This window comes from Mustela nivalis (genome assembly GCF_964662115.1).
Source record: "Mustela nivalis genome assembly, chromosome: 15".
Classification (NCBI taxonomy): Eukaryota; Metazoa; Chordata; class Mammalia; order Carnivora; family Mustelidae; genus Mustela; species Mustela nivalis.
This window is the reverse complement of record NC_139034.1, coordinates 3,345,002-3,362,490: the sequence shown is the minus strand read 5'-3', so window position 1 is coordinate 3,362,490 and position 17,489 is coordinate 3,345,002. Positions and strand designations below refer to the sequence as shown.

At 32.0% G+C, this 17,489-nt stretch overlaps 1 protein-coding gene across 5 annotated transcripts in view; it reads left to right on the top strand.

Moving 5' to 3' along the window:
• Window positions 1-17,489, top strand: part of PSPC1 (paraspeckle component 1) — a 113,211-nt gene that overhangs the window by 59,783 nt on the left and 35,939 nt on the right. The window contains exons 7-9 of one of the 5 annotated variants that reach the window (XM_082701667.1): window positions 8,083-8,140; window positions 11,416-11,585; window positions 13,602-16,308. The exons of the other annotated variants lie outside the window; for them this stretch is intronic. Coding sequence (XP_082557793.1) covers window positions 8,083-8,140; window positions 11,416-11,585; window positions 13,602-13,787 — 414 coding nt within the window. The 3' untranslated portion in view covers window positions 13,788-16,308. Of the gene's footprint in view, window positions 1-8,082; window positions 8,141-11,415; window positions 11,586-13,601; window positions 16,309-17,489 lie in introns of those variants that run through there. 5 annotated transcript variants of the gene reach the window in all.

Below are 17,489 nucleotides of genomic sequence, written 5' to 3'. Positions count from 1 at the left end.
GTTGAATATGAATTTGTTTTAAAAATAATTTGTTTAAAATATTTATTCCATTCCGTCTCTTGATACATGATGATTATATGTAATTATATTTAATTAATCTTCAGTTAGAAAACCACCCTAGTTATTAAAAAGCTGCAGTTTCTGTATTTGACAGTGACACCAAGCATAATCTTTTAAAGGTACCCAAACCAGGCTTTAAAAATACATTGAGTGAGGGGCACCTGGGTGGCTCAGTGGGTTCAGCCTCTGCCTTCGGCTCAGGTCATGATCTCAGGGTCCTGGGATCGAGCTCTGCATTGGGCTTTCTGCTTGGCAGGGAGCCTGCTTTTTCCTTCCTCTCTCTGCCTGACCCTCTGCTTAACTTGTGATCTCTCTCTGTCAAATAAATAAATAAAATCTTTTTTTAAAAAGTACATTGAGTGAATGTAGATTAAGAGGTTCTTGTCTTGAGGTTAATGAATATAGTGAGCTAAGATGTCAGCCTTCCTACTTATATTTGTTTCCTCTTCTGATTTTAAATTTAACAAGTAACAAATCTTTATTATTCGTAACTAAAAGAAACATAAAAAATTTTTAATAGGGATGCCTGAATGGCTCAGTTGGTTTAGCATCTGCCTTCGTCTCAGGTCATGATCCCAGGGTCCTGGGATCGAGTTCCACATTGGGCTCTGTGCTCAGCGCGGAGCCTGCTTCTCTCTCTGCTTGCCGCTCCTCCTGCTTGTGCATGTGCGCTCCCTCTCTCTCTCTCTCTCTGACAGATAAATAAAATTTTTAGTAGACTAATTTTTAGTTTTAGATTCATAGCAGAATTGAGCCGAAGATAGAGATTTCCCATATATCTCCTTCCGCCAACATGTATCCAGAGTCCTTCACTATCACAATGGAACATCATTATTGCCAAAAGAAAATAGTTTATGTTAGGGTTCACTTTGGTGTTGGGCAGTCGGTAGACTTTCAACAAATGTACCCGTTAAGAATCCTCTGCCCTCTGTCTCTTTATCCCCCTCTCCTTCCTAATCCTGGGGACCCACTGATTTCTGCTACTTTCATTATAGTTTTGCCTTTTCCAGAATGTCTTATAGTTGGAATCCTATGATATGTAGCCTTTTCATACTGACTTTTTGGTAATAAGCATTTTAAGGTTACTCTGTGTCTTTTCATGGCTTGATAGCTTGTTTATTTTTAGTGCTAAATAATGTCTCATTGTCTGGATGTACCAGTTTATCCATTCACCTACTGATGGACATCTTGATTGTTTCCAAGTTTTAGCAATTACGAAAAAGCTGCTATAAACATCCATGTGCAGGTTTTTGTGTGGTCATAAGTTTTCAGCTCCTTTGTGTGAATACCAAGGAGTATAGTTGCTGGATTGTGTGTATGTAAGATTATCTTTAGTTTTGTAAGAAACTGTTAAATTGTCTTCCAAAGTGAATATGCCATTTATAATCCCTATCAGCAGTGAATGAGAATTCTCTACATCCTTGTCAGCACTATGTGTTGTCAGTATTTAGGATTTTGGTCATTCTAATTGGTGTGTTGTGGTTTCTCATTGTTGTCTTAATTTGCAATTCCCTAATGATACATGGTGTAAAATTTCATTTTAACAGTTATAAAACTGAGGAACATTTTCCCAGATATCATGGAATGTATGTATTCAAATTGAGGGTAAAAAACCATCACAGATTGTATTTATTGAAAGATTGTCTTAGGTTGCTTAAAACATAATTCCCCCCTGCCCTGAGGTCTAGTAGTGAATAGTATGTTTTGGAAATTACTCTTTTTAACTACTTGAAGTAAAAATAAAAATGTTAAGCATTTTTGCTTAACATTCTCAAGCATTCTCTGTATCATTATGATTGAAAGTTTGCATGCTATTATTTGTATCAGTGGGAACATGTCTTCCCTTTTTAGTTTACAATTACTTCATTTCTATTAAGAAAAGATTACTTTGTTGATGCATATACCCTTCAGTATTAGAACTTTTTAAATGAGTGAATAATTTCTTGTCAAAGAGGCCTACCTTTTATTTTGAATTTTTTTCTTTATACCCATTTTCTTAATATTTCATGTAATTGATTTTTCTTTCATTTTTAATTTCCAAATACCCTGTTTGTTAGATAGTATTTCAGCTGCTAATCAAATTAAAGAGTAATGATCATGGTCATTAAGACTGCATTCATTCAAACAGGAATTTACATTACTCAGTGTCAGATTAATATATCTTTATCATTGATTGCAAAATGTTTCAGTTGATACTATGTTGAATCATTATGTAGTGTACTTTTCTAAACCTTAGGCATTCATATTCTACTTTTAGACTCACCTTTGTGTACCATGTGAATCCTTTAAATTTGGTTATCTAAAAAAAATAAACTACAGTATCTTTAAGTTCACAGGTTGATATTTTGAGTATTAAGTATTAAAGGAAAAGATCCTATTCTACACAAAATAATGTGAAGTTCTTCACTGGTTTATTTACTTTACATTAGTGCAGATTTTCTGCTTTTATTTTCATGAATGAATACTGACTAGAACTTAAAAGCATTGGTTCTTAAACTGTTTGGTATTGAAATTTTTTTACACTATTAAAAATTAAGAGCTTTTGTTTTGTTTTGTTACAGCAGTGATTACCATATTAGATAAGAGAAAGTTGAAAGAAAATCGGTAGTACTGGGAGCACTGGCTTCACTTTACATGTTTGCAGATTTCCTTGACTTTCCACTTATATGTAGTGGGAAGAGTAGTATTGTTTTATTGTTTTGTAAATTTGCTTAATGTTTGGCTTTATAGAAATGGCTGGCTTCCTATATTTGCTTTTGCATTCCATCTGTTGCAGAATGCTCTTTTGATTAAAGTGCATGAAGAAAAACCAGCTTTACTTAGATAAGTAATTCGTAAAATGGAGACGAGTATATTTTAACCTTTTCAGAGAAGTGTACCTATTTTTGTCTTCATTGCATTACAGTCTATTGGGCTACCTTGACTGGATTATTTTTTTTAACCTATGCACGATTTTTGTAACGTCATATACCAAACATTAGAAAAATATTGATCCATTAAGTTATGTGCATCTTCTAAATTTTAATACAGTTTATTACACAGAATTAAAAACAAATCACTAATCTTGTCAGAAAATGTCTGCCAAATGCTGTCCCAAAGTGGAACATTCCTGTGATACCTTTTGTTAGCCAAAAAATGGCATAAAATGAAGAAACAACTACCGTTAATATTCATATGAAAAATTTTTGGAGTTTCTTACGTGGAATTACAACTCTTAGGCCTCTCTGATAGGCTTATTACACATCTTGCTACTGATCCACAGAATAAATCTAGATTAAGCACAGATGTTCACACATCGTTCAAAGCTATGACAGCTTGATGATGAGAGGCTAAGTATAGTTCCCAGGGAGGGTGCTTCGTAGTACTTTTTGCTGCTCTAGATTTTTGCTGCTTCTAAAATTGCTTGCTACAAAACACACTGAACTTTATGTTCACTTTTTGCCTTTTTCCATAGAAGTAAGAATCCCTTTTTGGTTAGCAAAAGCAGGTACTACAAATGTAGGTCTTTCGCAAAAGCCAAGTGGCATAATACTCCTTTAGAAAAACAAGGAATACCTGTACACAAGTCAGTAATCATAGTTTGTCAGATGCTGTCTTACTCCATTTACAACCCAATCATATGAATGTTTTTCTTGAAGAACCACCCTATTTCAGAATGAAGTAGAAGTGATTTATGTATATATACTGTTTTGGATAGATTATTAGAAAGACATGTAGGGATTCAATAAAAATAATTCTAACTGCTTCATCTACATATTCTAGTTGAAATTTTAAAATTAGTTGTTTGGGCAGACAACCTCTCCTCTGCTGTCCTGTCCGTTGCTCCCTTGCAACAATAATAGTTACTAGTGGGGCACCTGGGTGGCTCAGTGGGTTAAAGCCTCTGCTTTCAGCTCAGGTCATGATCCCAGGGTCCTGGGATTGAGCCCCACATGGGGCTCTCTGCCCAGCGGGGAGCCTGCTTCCATTCCTGTCTCTGCCTGCCTCTCTTGCCTGCCTCTCTGCCTACTTGTGATCTCTGTCTGTCAAATAAATAAAATCTTAAAAAAAAAAATAATAGTTACTAGTAAAAATTGAATATAAGTGCCTTAATTTTTGCTAAAATACCAAGATTTTTGCCTCCCAATTGCTTGTACACCATTCCTACATATGTTGATAGACTGAAAAGCCCAATTAGATTATAGTTTTATAATTGTGTTCTAATGTTTATTAAGACATGAAGCAGTTTTGAATTTGTGCATTTCCCGAAAGGGTCTTGTGGACTCCGTACTCTGCCAGCCACGCTCTGAGAGCCATTGTTTTAATGAATGCTGCTTTGATGATGTGGTTCTGGAAATCAGTCATACTTTGCTTGCTTTTTTGGTCAGCTGTGAATTTAAGCATACTTCAATGACAAGCTCAGGAATACATATATATAATTCTTTTAATGGAAAGGCACAACTTGTGAATAAAAATAACTAAAAACCATGCCTTTTGTTGGGTTTTGTTGGAATCCTTGAAAAAAATGAAGGTGTTTTGTGAAGGTAGAAACTTAAATGAACTCTATTTTGGCAGAATTTTTATGTTAGTTCAACCTTGAGTAAATTATTTAACAGTGCTGTACCTCAGTTTTATGATCTCTAAAATAGGGTAACAGAAGACCTACTTGATAGAGTTGCTGTGAAGAGTAATTGAATTAATTGAATCATTTAAACCAAGTTTTCAGTTTTATCATAGCTTTATTATCTTATTGCATAGTAATAAAGTACACTTATTGTGTAGTCTTTATCAAGATTTTGTTTACATGTAAGTTGTTTCATGTCAAATCGTGACTCTTAATTTTTGGTAAAGTAGTAAAGCATTAAAATTCATATCCCAAAAATACCGTGTATTTTATGCACCAGTTCTAATTTCAGATATTAGAATTCATAGAAGTGAGGGTCTTGTGTAATGCCGTGTATTGCCTTTTGGGTGGGTACACAGTTAATAGTGAACTTTCTCCTTACCGTTTCTCCTAACTGATACTTGATAAATAAAGTTAAATGAGAAGTACTGTCTTAATTTTCATTGCTAACCTGTACCTCTAAATATAATCTCTGACCTTTGCATTTTACTAGAAGTATGTAGCAGTGGATTTTTAGAAAATGACAGTAATCTTTTTTTTTAATTTCTTTTCAGCGTAACAGTATTCATTGTTCTGGCGAAAATGACAGTAATCTTAAGATACGACTAGAAAGTTGAAAACTTCTTTTGCTCCTTTTAAAATAGTTAAAAAATGATCTTTCATCTAATTATACTGTCTCTTTTTCTTAATCTTAATGTGTGAAGCTATATAAAACAGTACTCAGTAATTTTCTTTAAGGAAACATCAGTATTAAAGAAATTGAGTATATATGTATCTAATGAAAAATGCTGTATTATATGTATTTTAATGCAGTGATAGGCTACATTAGCATGGATTTTGTTAAGACATTCTGATTATTTCATTTAAAGACATTTTAGAACTGGAAAACCAGTTGTTTCTTTTTTAAAGATTTTTATTTTTAAGTGATTTCTACACTCAACGTGGGGCTCAAACCCACAACCCTGAGATGCAAGAGATGCGTGCTCTTCTGATGGAGCTAGTCAGATGCCCCTGGAACCAGTTTCTTTTTTTTTTTTTTTTTTTTTTTTTTAATTTTTATTTTTTATAAACATATATTTTTATCCCCAGGGGTACAGGTCTGTGAATCACCAGGTTTACACACTTCACAGCACTCACCAAAGCACATACCCTCCCCAATGTCCATAATCCCACCCTCTTCTCCCAAACCCCCTCCCCCCAGCAACCCTCAGTTTGTTTTGTGAGATTAAGAGTCACTTATGGTTTGTCTCCCTCCCAATCCCATTTTGTTTCATTTATTCTTCTGGAACCAGTTTCTAATAGAGCTTCAGAAAGGAAATGTAATGGTCACTGTTGAATAGTTGATTTAAAAAACCTAAGTCTTGGGGTGCCTGACTGGCTCAGTCAGTAGAGCATGTGACTTTTGATCTTGGGGTTGTAAGTTAGAGCTCCATGCTGAGTGTAGAGATTACTTAATAAATAAAAGCTTTTTAAAAATCCAAAATGTATTTGATATATTAATCTCTTCAGAATTCTATTAATGAAGAAAATAGAATAATAGAACAGTTTCTTTTTCAAAGTACTGAACTTTGTGAATAATAAAGCTAAACATTGTTATTCTGGAAAATTGTAGGTGCAGATGAAATTATCAGGAGATAATAAAAACTTTATCTCCCTTTTTGTTCCCACCAGTGAATCCTAGGCATCCAGTTAGGATGTCAGAATATTTAAGGGGGATTTGAAAATTGAAGTCTCAATTGAAAATTGAAGTCTCATACAATAAGATTATCTTAATTACTCTTTGTTAGGGGTTAGATATTGCATTCTTCATCTTTCATTGTTAAGGCAAATCCAAAACTAAAAGTTAAACCCTTGTTCACCTAAGATGTCATGGTCAAAAAATCATGCATTTTACTGTGGTGCTGAAATGGAACCAGCTTTTCCATAACAAGTATCTGCTATAAATAATACCTGGAAGGTTTTGGACATGCTGAAGCAGTCTGCATTTTATCAGGTTCTGGTGATGAGGAAATGACAGCTTGGTTTGATTTATTGATGATATGTTAAGTTTGATGATAAAGTAGTATTTTCCATACAATAGAAATCCATCCTATGAAATTGTCTAGTTGTTTTGCTAGTTAGTATCCATCACTAACCAAACGTTTTATGAGAAGAGACAAATTTTAGTTGTAGGAAAGTTTTAAAAAAAAAGCTTTGAGAAAATTTGGGATTTATGTTTTCTACATAATTGACAAATATTTCTTCCTGATGCTATGTAAGTGATTTATTTTTTTTTAACCACAGCTTTATTAAAGGTTACATTTTGAGGCATGCCCATTAGCTTAGATAAGGGCAGTAGATCTGGGCTTATCTGCCATATACCATAGGCTTTTACTTCCTCTTTTTCCTAGTGTTTTACACTGGTATTTTGTATTCTTAAAGAATTTTAATCACATTTTAATAAAATTGCTTTCAAAAGAAAAGCACCTTTTTAAGATTTAGACATTTCTACTTTGTCTCAAAATGTGTTTTATGATTGCTACGTTTAACACACTGGTCTGATAATGGAAAAGATCATAATAGTGCAAGTTTGAATTACAGAATTGGGGTAATTTCACCTAGAGATTTCATTGAAGTTAATTCTGTATAACTACTGTTAATAAATGAGTTAATAAATGAGTTTTTAGAAGGAGTTGAATTTTACTGAAATTTAAAAGTTTGTCATTTGCATGACCTTTTGTATCACAGTTAACCTCGATAGCATTTTGTTTCAGAACTTGCTGACTGTGTAATAACACTTATTTAGATTTCCAAGTAAAACCCTTCTTCAAATAAAGGAAGCAGTGTTAGGTTGAACTTTTAATAATCATGTGTTGTGGAGACTTTTCATGGCAAATCTTTAGGTCCTGGGTGAAAAACAGTGCTCAAATATTTGAACAAAAATGCAAAGGTGTATTAACAATGAAAATTGTCGATATAACTTTATTTTTGGCTTAGTACGCCATAGCTGTTTGTTTTGGATGTTTGAATACATTTGAATATAAAAGGGGTAGTGGTCATTTTTGTTTTAAGACAAAATTTCCTCGTGGAAGGAAAAAATAATGGGCCCTGGTGGTTATTAATACTAGATTTTTCTTTTTTTGGAGTCTAAGCATATGTCTTTGCTCTCTTGAACATTAAAAACATTCTGTGATAGATTTTATGTAATTTGACACATTGATAATCTAGTAGTATAAACTGAGTGCTCTAAGCACTGTGGTATACCAGACCTGGAAGACTGAAGTTTCTTTTCAGTGTTCTTATTAAGTAAGTCATGTGGAAAATTTTAATTTTTTAATGGAAAGTGATGTCCCAATTTATTCTTTTCTTTTTGGTTTTAGATGGGAAATGTAAAGTCATAAGATCGATAGGTTGACTGTGACAACTATGCTTACTTACAGAGAGAACAGGAAATGAGAATGGGTGATATGGGTCCCCGTGGAGCAATAAACATGGGAGGTAGGGATTTGAAGCAAAAGCCTTCTGTAACTTGTAATTCTTTGGGGAATTGTACATGCTGTTTATGGTATCTACATATCAGTAGCAAACTAAAATTTGGAACCAGCGCTTATAATGCTGAAATTTCTTATATTAAGTTGAAAAAATACAAGTATATTAAAACTAATATGCTAAGGAAGAATTTTGTTTCATTGAAGGCTAAAAGGTATATTATGTTTTAATAGACTTAATGAAAGGAACCTGTAACCAGGTTTTGATAAAACCTGAAACCTGTTCAGTCATTCCATGGTGTAATATATCTATGTTGCATTTAAAAAAAATCAAATTTCATGCTTTCAAATTGGCTTTTTTTACCTTTCTTAGAAATTTTGATAGTTGCTGAATTTGTAGGAGTTTTAAACTTCTTGAGAGTATTTTATAAATTTTTATTGGTAAGTTAATGTTTTGTGTATTAGTTATTTTTATTTATTTTACTGAATGTTTAGCTTATTTTGCCCTCACCTACCATATTGTGCACAAAAGTGCACTGTTCAGAGGCACCTGTGACATGTCAAGAAAATTAGATATGTCTTATGCATCTGGGCTGATGCATATCTTTAGAGATTATGTAAAGTTTTGAAGAAAGTACCTACATTAGCTTCTCCACTATTGAGGGAAGCAGTAGATTTGAAATGTCATACACTTAAAAATTAGATAAATTTTTAAAATACTTGTTTCATATTGTCCCACAGAAGCTGTCACAAAATTAAAATCTTTACATAACTCAAAGTATACATATTGTAGAGATTACATTACCATTAGCATGTAGTACTTAGGATATATAGTGTATGGAGTAAAAAAAAAAAGTAATATGTAGGATGAACATTTTCTGTGATCTACCTTTTTTCCTCCGATTTCTCTTGCAGTTTATTTGCTACTTTCAATCAGATCATCTGAAATTGTTCATTGCTATATATTTTGTCATTTTTCTTACCTACCAGTAAGAAGTTACTAAGCATTTCTGGTATACAAAGGAAGCATGATACATGACCCTTACCTATAAAGATCTTAATTTGAAATTAGTTATGGATACATAAATTAATTGGTGAACAAAGAATACATAAGTTCTGTAGGTACAGTTGTAGGACATAAGTTATAGAGACACAGTTGAATATCTGGTAATGTACAAGTACTTCAGTATTATTATGTCTTTTAAAAGTAAGTTGTAGAATAGTGTATAATATAATACAGATAGTTTATTTAAGCGTTATAAATGTGAGGTTATGGATTGGAGGCACTTTAAAATGCCATTATAATTATTAGACTGTCATTAACATTAGAAGCAGCTGAAATATTTCTGATGTTGCTGAGACCTTGGAAACATTCTAATTGACTTTTAGCAACTTTATCAGAAGAATAATGAGAGTGTATACCTTTAGTTTCCTTAATTAGTTAGGAATTTAAGAGAACTAAAATTTTTTATGGCATTTTATTTCATTAGAGAACCATATTACAATTGAGCACTTTCTCAACTCCCCTTAAGTCCAGTCCATTTAATTTTCTCCAATGTACATTTTATTCAATCCGAGACCTTGTCCTGATGGCTTACTAGAGTTATGAATCATTATCATGTAGTTGAATGCCACTGTTGAATCAGTAAATTGTCATATTCTTATCAAATTACATTGATAGAATGTGGCAAAAGATCTTCTGGTGTATCACCAGTGTACTGCCAAGTAAAACATAGATTATAAAACTGTTTTCAGGGGACCAGATAATTCTAACATTTCTTAGATCTTTAAATTTACTTTAAGTAAAGTAATTAAAGTAAATAAAAAGTAAATAAAAAGTAATTAAAGTAAAGTGATAGAAATCTTAATTACTAGAAATAAGACTCTAATTACTGATAGTTGGAAATGTTATTTTTGATTTATTATACCCATAGTTGTATAGTTATATTTGAATCTTGCAATTTAAGTGTAAAAACTATATTTTATTAAAAAGAGAAGAAAATCCTAATCCTTGATCTGTTCTTTTTAGGGAAAGTTAAGATTCCTTATAGATAGTGTCTCCATTCTTCCTCATTTCCATGTGGGACATGTCATGGAATTCTAGTAAAAATTTTTATTTATAGCTATGCTAAGGGAATAGAAATATTCTTGGATAGTTACAATGTTCAGTTTGTTAGCAGGGACATTTTGGGATTAAGGAAAATAATTTCATCTCATGAAGTGGCTAAGTTCCCAAGGATTGGGTTGAGAGTGGTAGTCTATATATTGCCAGGGACTGGTAGGGAGTAAGAAAGACTTTTTCCTTCCAGTTGCTCCCTGGGCTCAGTCTTATGTAGAAGTCAGCTGCATTTGGTCCTAGATAGAGTTCTGGGTTTGAATGAAAGTATCAATCTCCTGTTATAATGTGTTTTTGAGAAATTGAGTTCTGAGGGTTATAAAATTGACCTATAGAATGAAACACTAGAAGAGAACTCTAAGTTGGAGTTTGTCTGTTACGAATTTTTAATGAAATAAAGTATGAGTACTTTTAAAAATAAAATTTAACGAAGATTTGTTAAAATGTTGTATTTGAAACCATTATAAATACAATATTTCAGCTCAAACACTACTGGAATTAACACGAGGTTGGGTGGATATCTTTTTGATGGAAAAATTTGAAGTATATACGATTATCCCCATTTCTATAATTTTTAGTATGTCGAAAAAATTCAGATAGCTCTGTTAATGTTTATATTTGCTTTTAAAAAATAAGCTTTGTCATGATGGCGCTTTTCAGTTCTGCTTAGATTGCCTATTGCTGTAATGTTTCAAGTTAAAAAATAGTACCTCCTATAATTTTGGAATATGTTCAGTAACTTACATTAAAGTCAAGAGGTTAGTTTTAGTGAACTTTATATACCTACTTATAGTTTCCAAGTGCTAATCCTTGGCTGTTAATTTAAGCTGGTATAATATAGTTACCATTGTAAGAGAATAGTTTCTTAAAAAAGCAGACTATAACAAGTAATACTCATTTTTTATAAAAACTTTGAAGCTTTGACAGTCTCAAATATCCTACAATAACTGATAGTTCTCTCATTTGTTTTATATACATTTGATTTTGGGTTGAAAATTCTGTAGTGTAGGTAATGCTCTATTATGGAGTAGATAAAATTAGGTGCCCTGTTCTCAAAGAAGGAAGTGATTTTGATAATAGTTGTTATATAGTTTGCATAAGTATTGTTAAGTTTTTAATGTTTACTAAACTAAGATAGGACAGCTCTAAGTATAGATTGTTTTGCGTAGATGCATTTAGCCCAGCACCTGCTGGTAACCAAGGTCCTCCTCCAATGATGGGTATGAATATGAACAACAGAGGAACTATACCTGGCCCACCAATGGGTCCTGGTCCTGCCATGGGACCAGAAGGAGCTGCAAATATGGGAACTCCAATGATGCCAGATAATGGAGCAGTGGTAATGTATCATAAACATTATTTTGATTATGTTCAGTAATACATATTTTTCTGCCCCAAAGGTAACTTCACACTTAACATAATTTGGCATCATTTGTCTTGGCAGTAAAGGTCACGATGCAGTGAAGGAAACGTAATTTTGTGAAGTTCTATATTGACTTATGAGAGGCAATTTTTATATATAGCAAGAGTTAATTTACCATTCTTGGCGCGCTTTTGTACTCAAGTATATGGCAGATACATATTAATTACAGTTATTTTTATATTGCTTTTAGTGTGTATCCACCTCTTAGTATTCACTGTAAAGGCCAAGTATTTTAAGATTGTGTTCTTTTCCTGTGTGGACTCCTTACCTTTGGTGGGGAATGAAACTCCAGTATGTGTGAAAACAGGTTTTAGTAAACACTTTTAATGAAAAGATCACTTACGATTAATTTCAGGGAACTTTTTTAAACTATAAAATAATGTATATTAAAATTTTAATGTGTATTTTCAGTTTACATTTTGCAGTCTTACAGAATTACTCATTTTATATTTGTTACAAAATTTAAAAAGCATACAGTTTATTTCTTGGTTTGACAGTGTGAAGATATCTTTGTTTGGGTCAAATAATTATAAAAGCAAAATTTTTCAGTAGTTCTTATTTTATTTGAATATCAGTAGCAAGACTCGTAACTTCTCTCATTTTCCTTGAAGTCTATCACTGTTTAAATGAGGCTCTTGGCAGAACATTTTCTCATTTGGTTTTTGTTAATGGTTGTTCTAAATAATATTCAGAAAAGGAAGATTGGTTGATTGTATGTTTTGAAAAGGCAGTTTAGTTTTGGAATTACACAGCAGATGTTAAGGCGTCATTGCTGCTAAGAAAGAAAAAGCACTGCCAATTAAATTCAGACATGCCATCAAATATAAATCCATACTGTTTCAGAGATGTTAAAAGTGAATGTGCATCTTAGAATTGATGGATACAGTGTTTCATCATTTTTAAAACTTAATTACTTTAATGCAGTCTTTTAAAATTTTGGAAAAATTAGACATGCCAGCAGTTTTTTTTTTTAAATGAGTGTTTATGTACAAAGATAAAAAGGCAGTGCCATAGTATCTATGATTAGATGGCACATGATATAATTAGTGTACTTGTTTCCTTCTTTGGAGGCTTTATATTATAGTAAAATGTTGAAAAGCTAAGTAAAAACTTTTACTACTTTGGTTAAGTTTTTCTGTAGCATATAATCATCTGTAGTAACTTAAGAGTAATATTAACTGGCCCATTTTCCCACCCCTCTCCCTGAAATTGTGACCTTTATTTGAATATCACCCTTGGTCTTTTTCAAAGTGACATTTTACTACTGCATGTAGGGATTTCTGGTCATCCTTTGAGATTAACGTATATTGTTATTGTAAAGTTTTCCAAAGCATAAGTTTCAGATATTTATTTAATTGTGCTATTAGTAGTACATATTAGTAAACTGTCAGGTTTTAAAAACTGTATCTGTTTTCCCATTAATAGTCTTTCTGGAAAAACACCTCAAAGGTTTTAATGCTGAAATTTAACTCTTTGTTTTTGTAGTAGTACTTTTTTTGTTAAAAGCATTACTGTTGAAATTTTTAAAATGTTTATTTTTTCAATGTGATGCTGCTCCCCAGTTTTACCTCTTTGATTTTCAAAAAAATATATTTTTTATTACACAGCACAGTATAAGCTTTTAAGAAAAAGAGAGATCAGAACAGTGTTGTAATCCTGATTAGGTTTAAATGGCACTCACTTCTTAAAATCAGTTCTTTTTTTCATGAAATTGGGGCATAGCATTAGCAATTGTAACTCTTCAGATGCTTTTTTTTTTTTAACGTAGTAACTAATTAAATTGCTCCTTTCTTCCTTCTATGTGTGATCCTGATTCTGCTGGACTTTCTGCTGAACTTCATGACACCACCACTTGGGATTTTGCCAATTTTTCTTGTCACTTACATTTGGCGTGTTCCAAATGGACTTCATATTTATTATGTGGTATTATAGCACAATGATAGATTTCCTCAAGGACCATCATCTCAGATGGGATCACCTATGGGGAGTAGAACAGGTTCTGAAACCCCTCAAGCACCAATGAGTGGTGTAGGTCCTGTTAGTGGTGGTCCTGGTGGTTTTGGTAGAGGAAGCCAAGGGGGCAACTTTGAAGGCCCTAATAAGCGTCGTAGATATTAAACATTATTTCATTCCTGGCTACTAAGAGAAAAAAACCTCAGTGGTATGCCTTTACACTTTTACTTGTTACCTGGAAGAAATGGTTTTATTGTTAATGTATGTAGACTTTAAATTTTTTTTTGTAAAACTTGAGGTTTTTGTATTTTTCTTTATTCATACATAACCTTTGTAGATTAGAATGGTAATGATGATGCTCATCATTGTGAATGTTAAAATGTGTTTGTGACTTTAGCTAAATATACATATGCCATAGAACTGTGAAGTCTGTGTAGTTACTTAATCTTAATAAAGAAATCATTTTGGATAATTTACAAATGTTATTAGTAGTATTCTCTCATAGTTTTACTAAACTTTGCTGTAACAGTAATACTTTGGTTGCTTTAATTAATCCCAATGATTTAAAAATGAAAATGATTTTCTCCTTTTTAGTTTTTGCAAGTAGCACTGAAGATAGAAGCTTAGTGAACAAGCTAATGTCAGTAAGGGGTGGATAAAAATAGTACGTTGGGGAGGGATGTGGGAATGGGTTTACATTTGTATAAAACCATGATGTTCTTTCTGTGAAATCAGAGTTGCTGTCTACATTTCATATAGATTCTGAATATTCAAATATTCTGAGAAGGAATATTAAGGATATCTTTGTCCTGTGCTGATTTTTTCAAATAAACCTTTTGAATCTTGGAAAAAAAAACTGTTTGGAGGCAAATCTCTTTTGCTTTTAAAATTATGCCTATTTGTAATCTTATCTGCCATTATTTAGTGTCCGTATCTAGATCTTACCCTTTTAATTTTCTTTTAAAATAAAAAAATACTGTTAGGTTGGATTTTAAAAGAGGATTTGGTGTGGTTTAGAATTGGGTATTTCTTGAGAATGTTTACAGAAGTATTAAAGATGGATTAACTTTGTGGTGTTGTAAATATCATTCTATAGTTAAGTCCAGTAAACTTGTCTGACAGGCCAGTTGTGTTTGTTTCCAAGGAATACAGTTCAAGTGGTGATTTAAAAAAGAAAAAATTAATTTGAGAATGGCTGAGATCATTGCATCAGATTAGTTCCCTCTACTGTCAAATAGGTATTTTGAAGTTTGATTTTCAGTACTAGGAATAAACTGATTTTTATCCCATTATAATTGTTATTCTAAAACAAAGTCCTTGTTATATTTAAACTTTTGTATGTTAGTCATGTTTAATTTAAAATTATGTTTAAGGAATTATATATTTACATTAAGCCACAAATCTGATGCATCAGCTATTGATTATAACAGTTATTTCTCACATTTTAGTGTGTTACTGTATCATGCTTTTAGCATTTTTATGAAAACTATTCTGTTTTGAAATGAACAGTATGTAAAAATTAACTTGTTTTTGCATGGTATTTGTTTATGCTGGAAGGCATACTTTGTAAAAAAATAAATTCGGTTAATTTAAAATCTTGCATAAAAGCAGTTGTGAAGCAAAATTGAGATTCATTCTTTTGTAACATTTTTGTTTTGTACTGTTTTACATATTTTTTAAACACAGCTGTATGGATAGAATTATTTTCTAAAATTTGCAGTATTCATAGGCTTTTGTTTTTTGGCAAATACTTGAAAACACGATTTGGAAGTTGTAAGTAATAGTCAAAAAAGATTGTTCTCATCACATTTTCCACGTGTATGATGAGTTGACAGGGAGTGGAATTTAATTAGTTGCAGTGTAGGGAGTTTTAACATTAACTATAATTTTTAAATGATACCTATTGCACCTAAATATACCTTTCCCATCGTCTTTATTTTTATTCATATAATCCCAGGTTTGCTAGCTTTGTATTTTGCTTCAAAACTGAATTAAGAGTGGGAAAGACTTGATCCTTTGATGTTAATACCAAGCTGTCTTTGGCCAAGGCTGTGAAATTCGTAACATTGATTCAAGAACATTTGAAAGCCAGTACACAAAGAGATGTCCTTATCTCCTGAACGTTCTAGTGTCCGGCTCAACTCTGGCTCCAAGAATAAAGTTCTACACAGCTTTTTCCCTGCATCAAGAAAACCTTTGTTCCAGTATTTACCAAGTTTACCCTGGGAACAGTCAGCTTCTGAGTGACAGTCAAGTGGAACATCTGTGAATCCCCAGTTACTCAGTTTTTAGTGTTTTTGTATGAACAACTTTGTGGCTGGTTCAGTCAGTACTTTTTCTTGTGAATTAGTATACAGACTGAGGAAGATATTTGAATATCATTTGCTTAAAAGCAGTAGATATAAAAATAAATAATATTAGCTTTTCTAAATAAGTGTGAACTTGTCATATGCTACCATAATTTTCCATAAAAAGCTAATATGAAACAATCTTAGAATTTCACAGTATCATGTTTCTTTCTGTGTCATAATTTACTGAATTAAAAGTCTATAGGATTTAGATTTCATATGCTATTATTATGTAAGTAATGTATATAAAATAAACACCCATTTTTCTAATTATTTTGTCAAAATTTACCCATTTTTTGTTTGCTTTGAAGATAAATAAATTGTTTTTCTTCTTGCCAGATCTAGTTTTTTTGTTTTGTTTTGTTTCTTTGTTTTTTGACAGACCTAGTTTTTAAAGAACTTTTGGTTCGTCCAGATTTCAGAAAACCCAATTTGTTATTCCTTGAAATTTTGGATTTTTCTTTTTAAAATGAGTACTGAGGACTCAGTGAAAGAAATTATTTAACCCAACGGTATCCATAATATTAGAGGAAAAAATAACCTGTTTTCACCAGAATTGCCATTTAATATAAGAAATAGAAATCATCAACAAGGACATTAATGGAATGTTAGATCTTGTCTCTCAAGTACTAATTGAAGTTACATCTTCACATTTTATTCAAAACATACTTGTTGAACATTTCAGTAACTTGGTATTTAAAAGTAAAGTCTATAATAATTACTAAGTAATTAGTGTGAATGATTAATGGTCACTAATATTTGGGGGTTTGGTTGCTAATTACAGCCAAGATTCTGAATTAGAAAAAGATACGTGTGTGATTGAAATAAGTGTGTGATTGAAAAAAAAAAGTCTTGTGAATGTGATGTTTATGTTTAAACCTTTTTTAAAAGTTTTGAAATTTAGTGTCAAATGGGACTATAAGAAATAAAAGGGATACATTTTTTTTGCAAAAACAGGAAATTTTCTGGGGAATATTGTGGTATTTAAATGTTTTGTGTGTGTTGTTGTGTTATAATATCTCATAATATGTTAAAATATGTTCCTGAAATATAAGAAAGTGCTAATGATTTGAAAGACTATTTTCAAAAATAAGTTCGTGAACACCCACATATCTGACTCCTAAATTAAGCAATTGTAAGTATGTTCCTGTGATTACTTCATTGATAGATGCTTGTTGACATGGACTTATTTGGGACAGGGTGGAGGGAAGAGGTGGAAACTACTTCAAAGTAAGTAGCAAGTCCATCACTTAAGTTAAATAGACTCGTTTGGGTTTATTTCATCCTAAATAAATGATGATTAAATACATCGAGAGTAGTGGCATACTTTCAAGAGCATTATTACCTTTCCTGCACCCTTCAGAACCAAATTTCTAAAAACAGGAAACAATTTTTGTGTGCTCATTTTACATAATTGTTGTTCACAGTTGTGTAAAATGAAACACACAAAGCTTCCCAGTTGAGTGTGGACTAGTAATTTTTAGAACATCACTCTGGGGATATTATATATATATTTTTT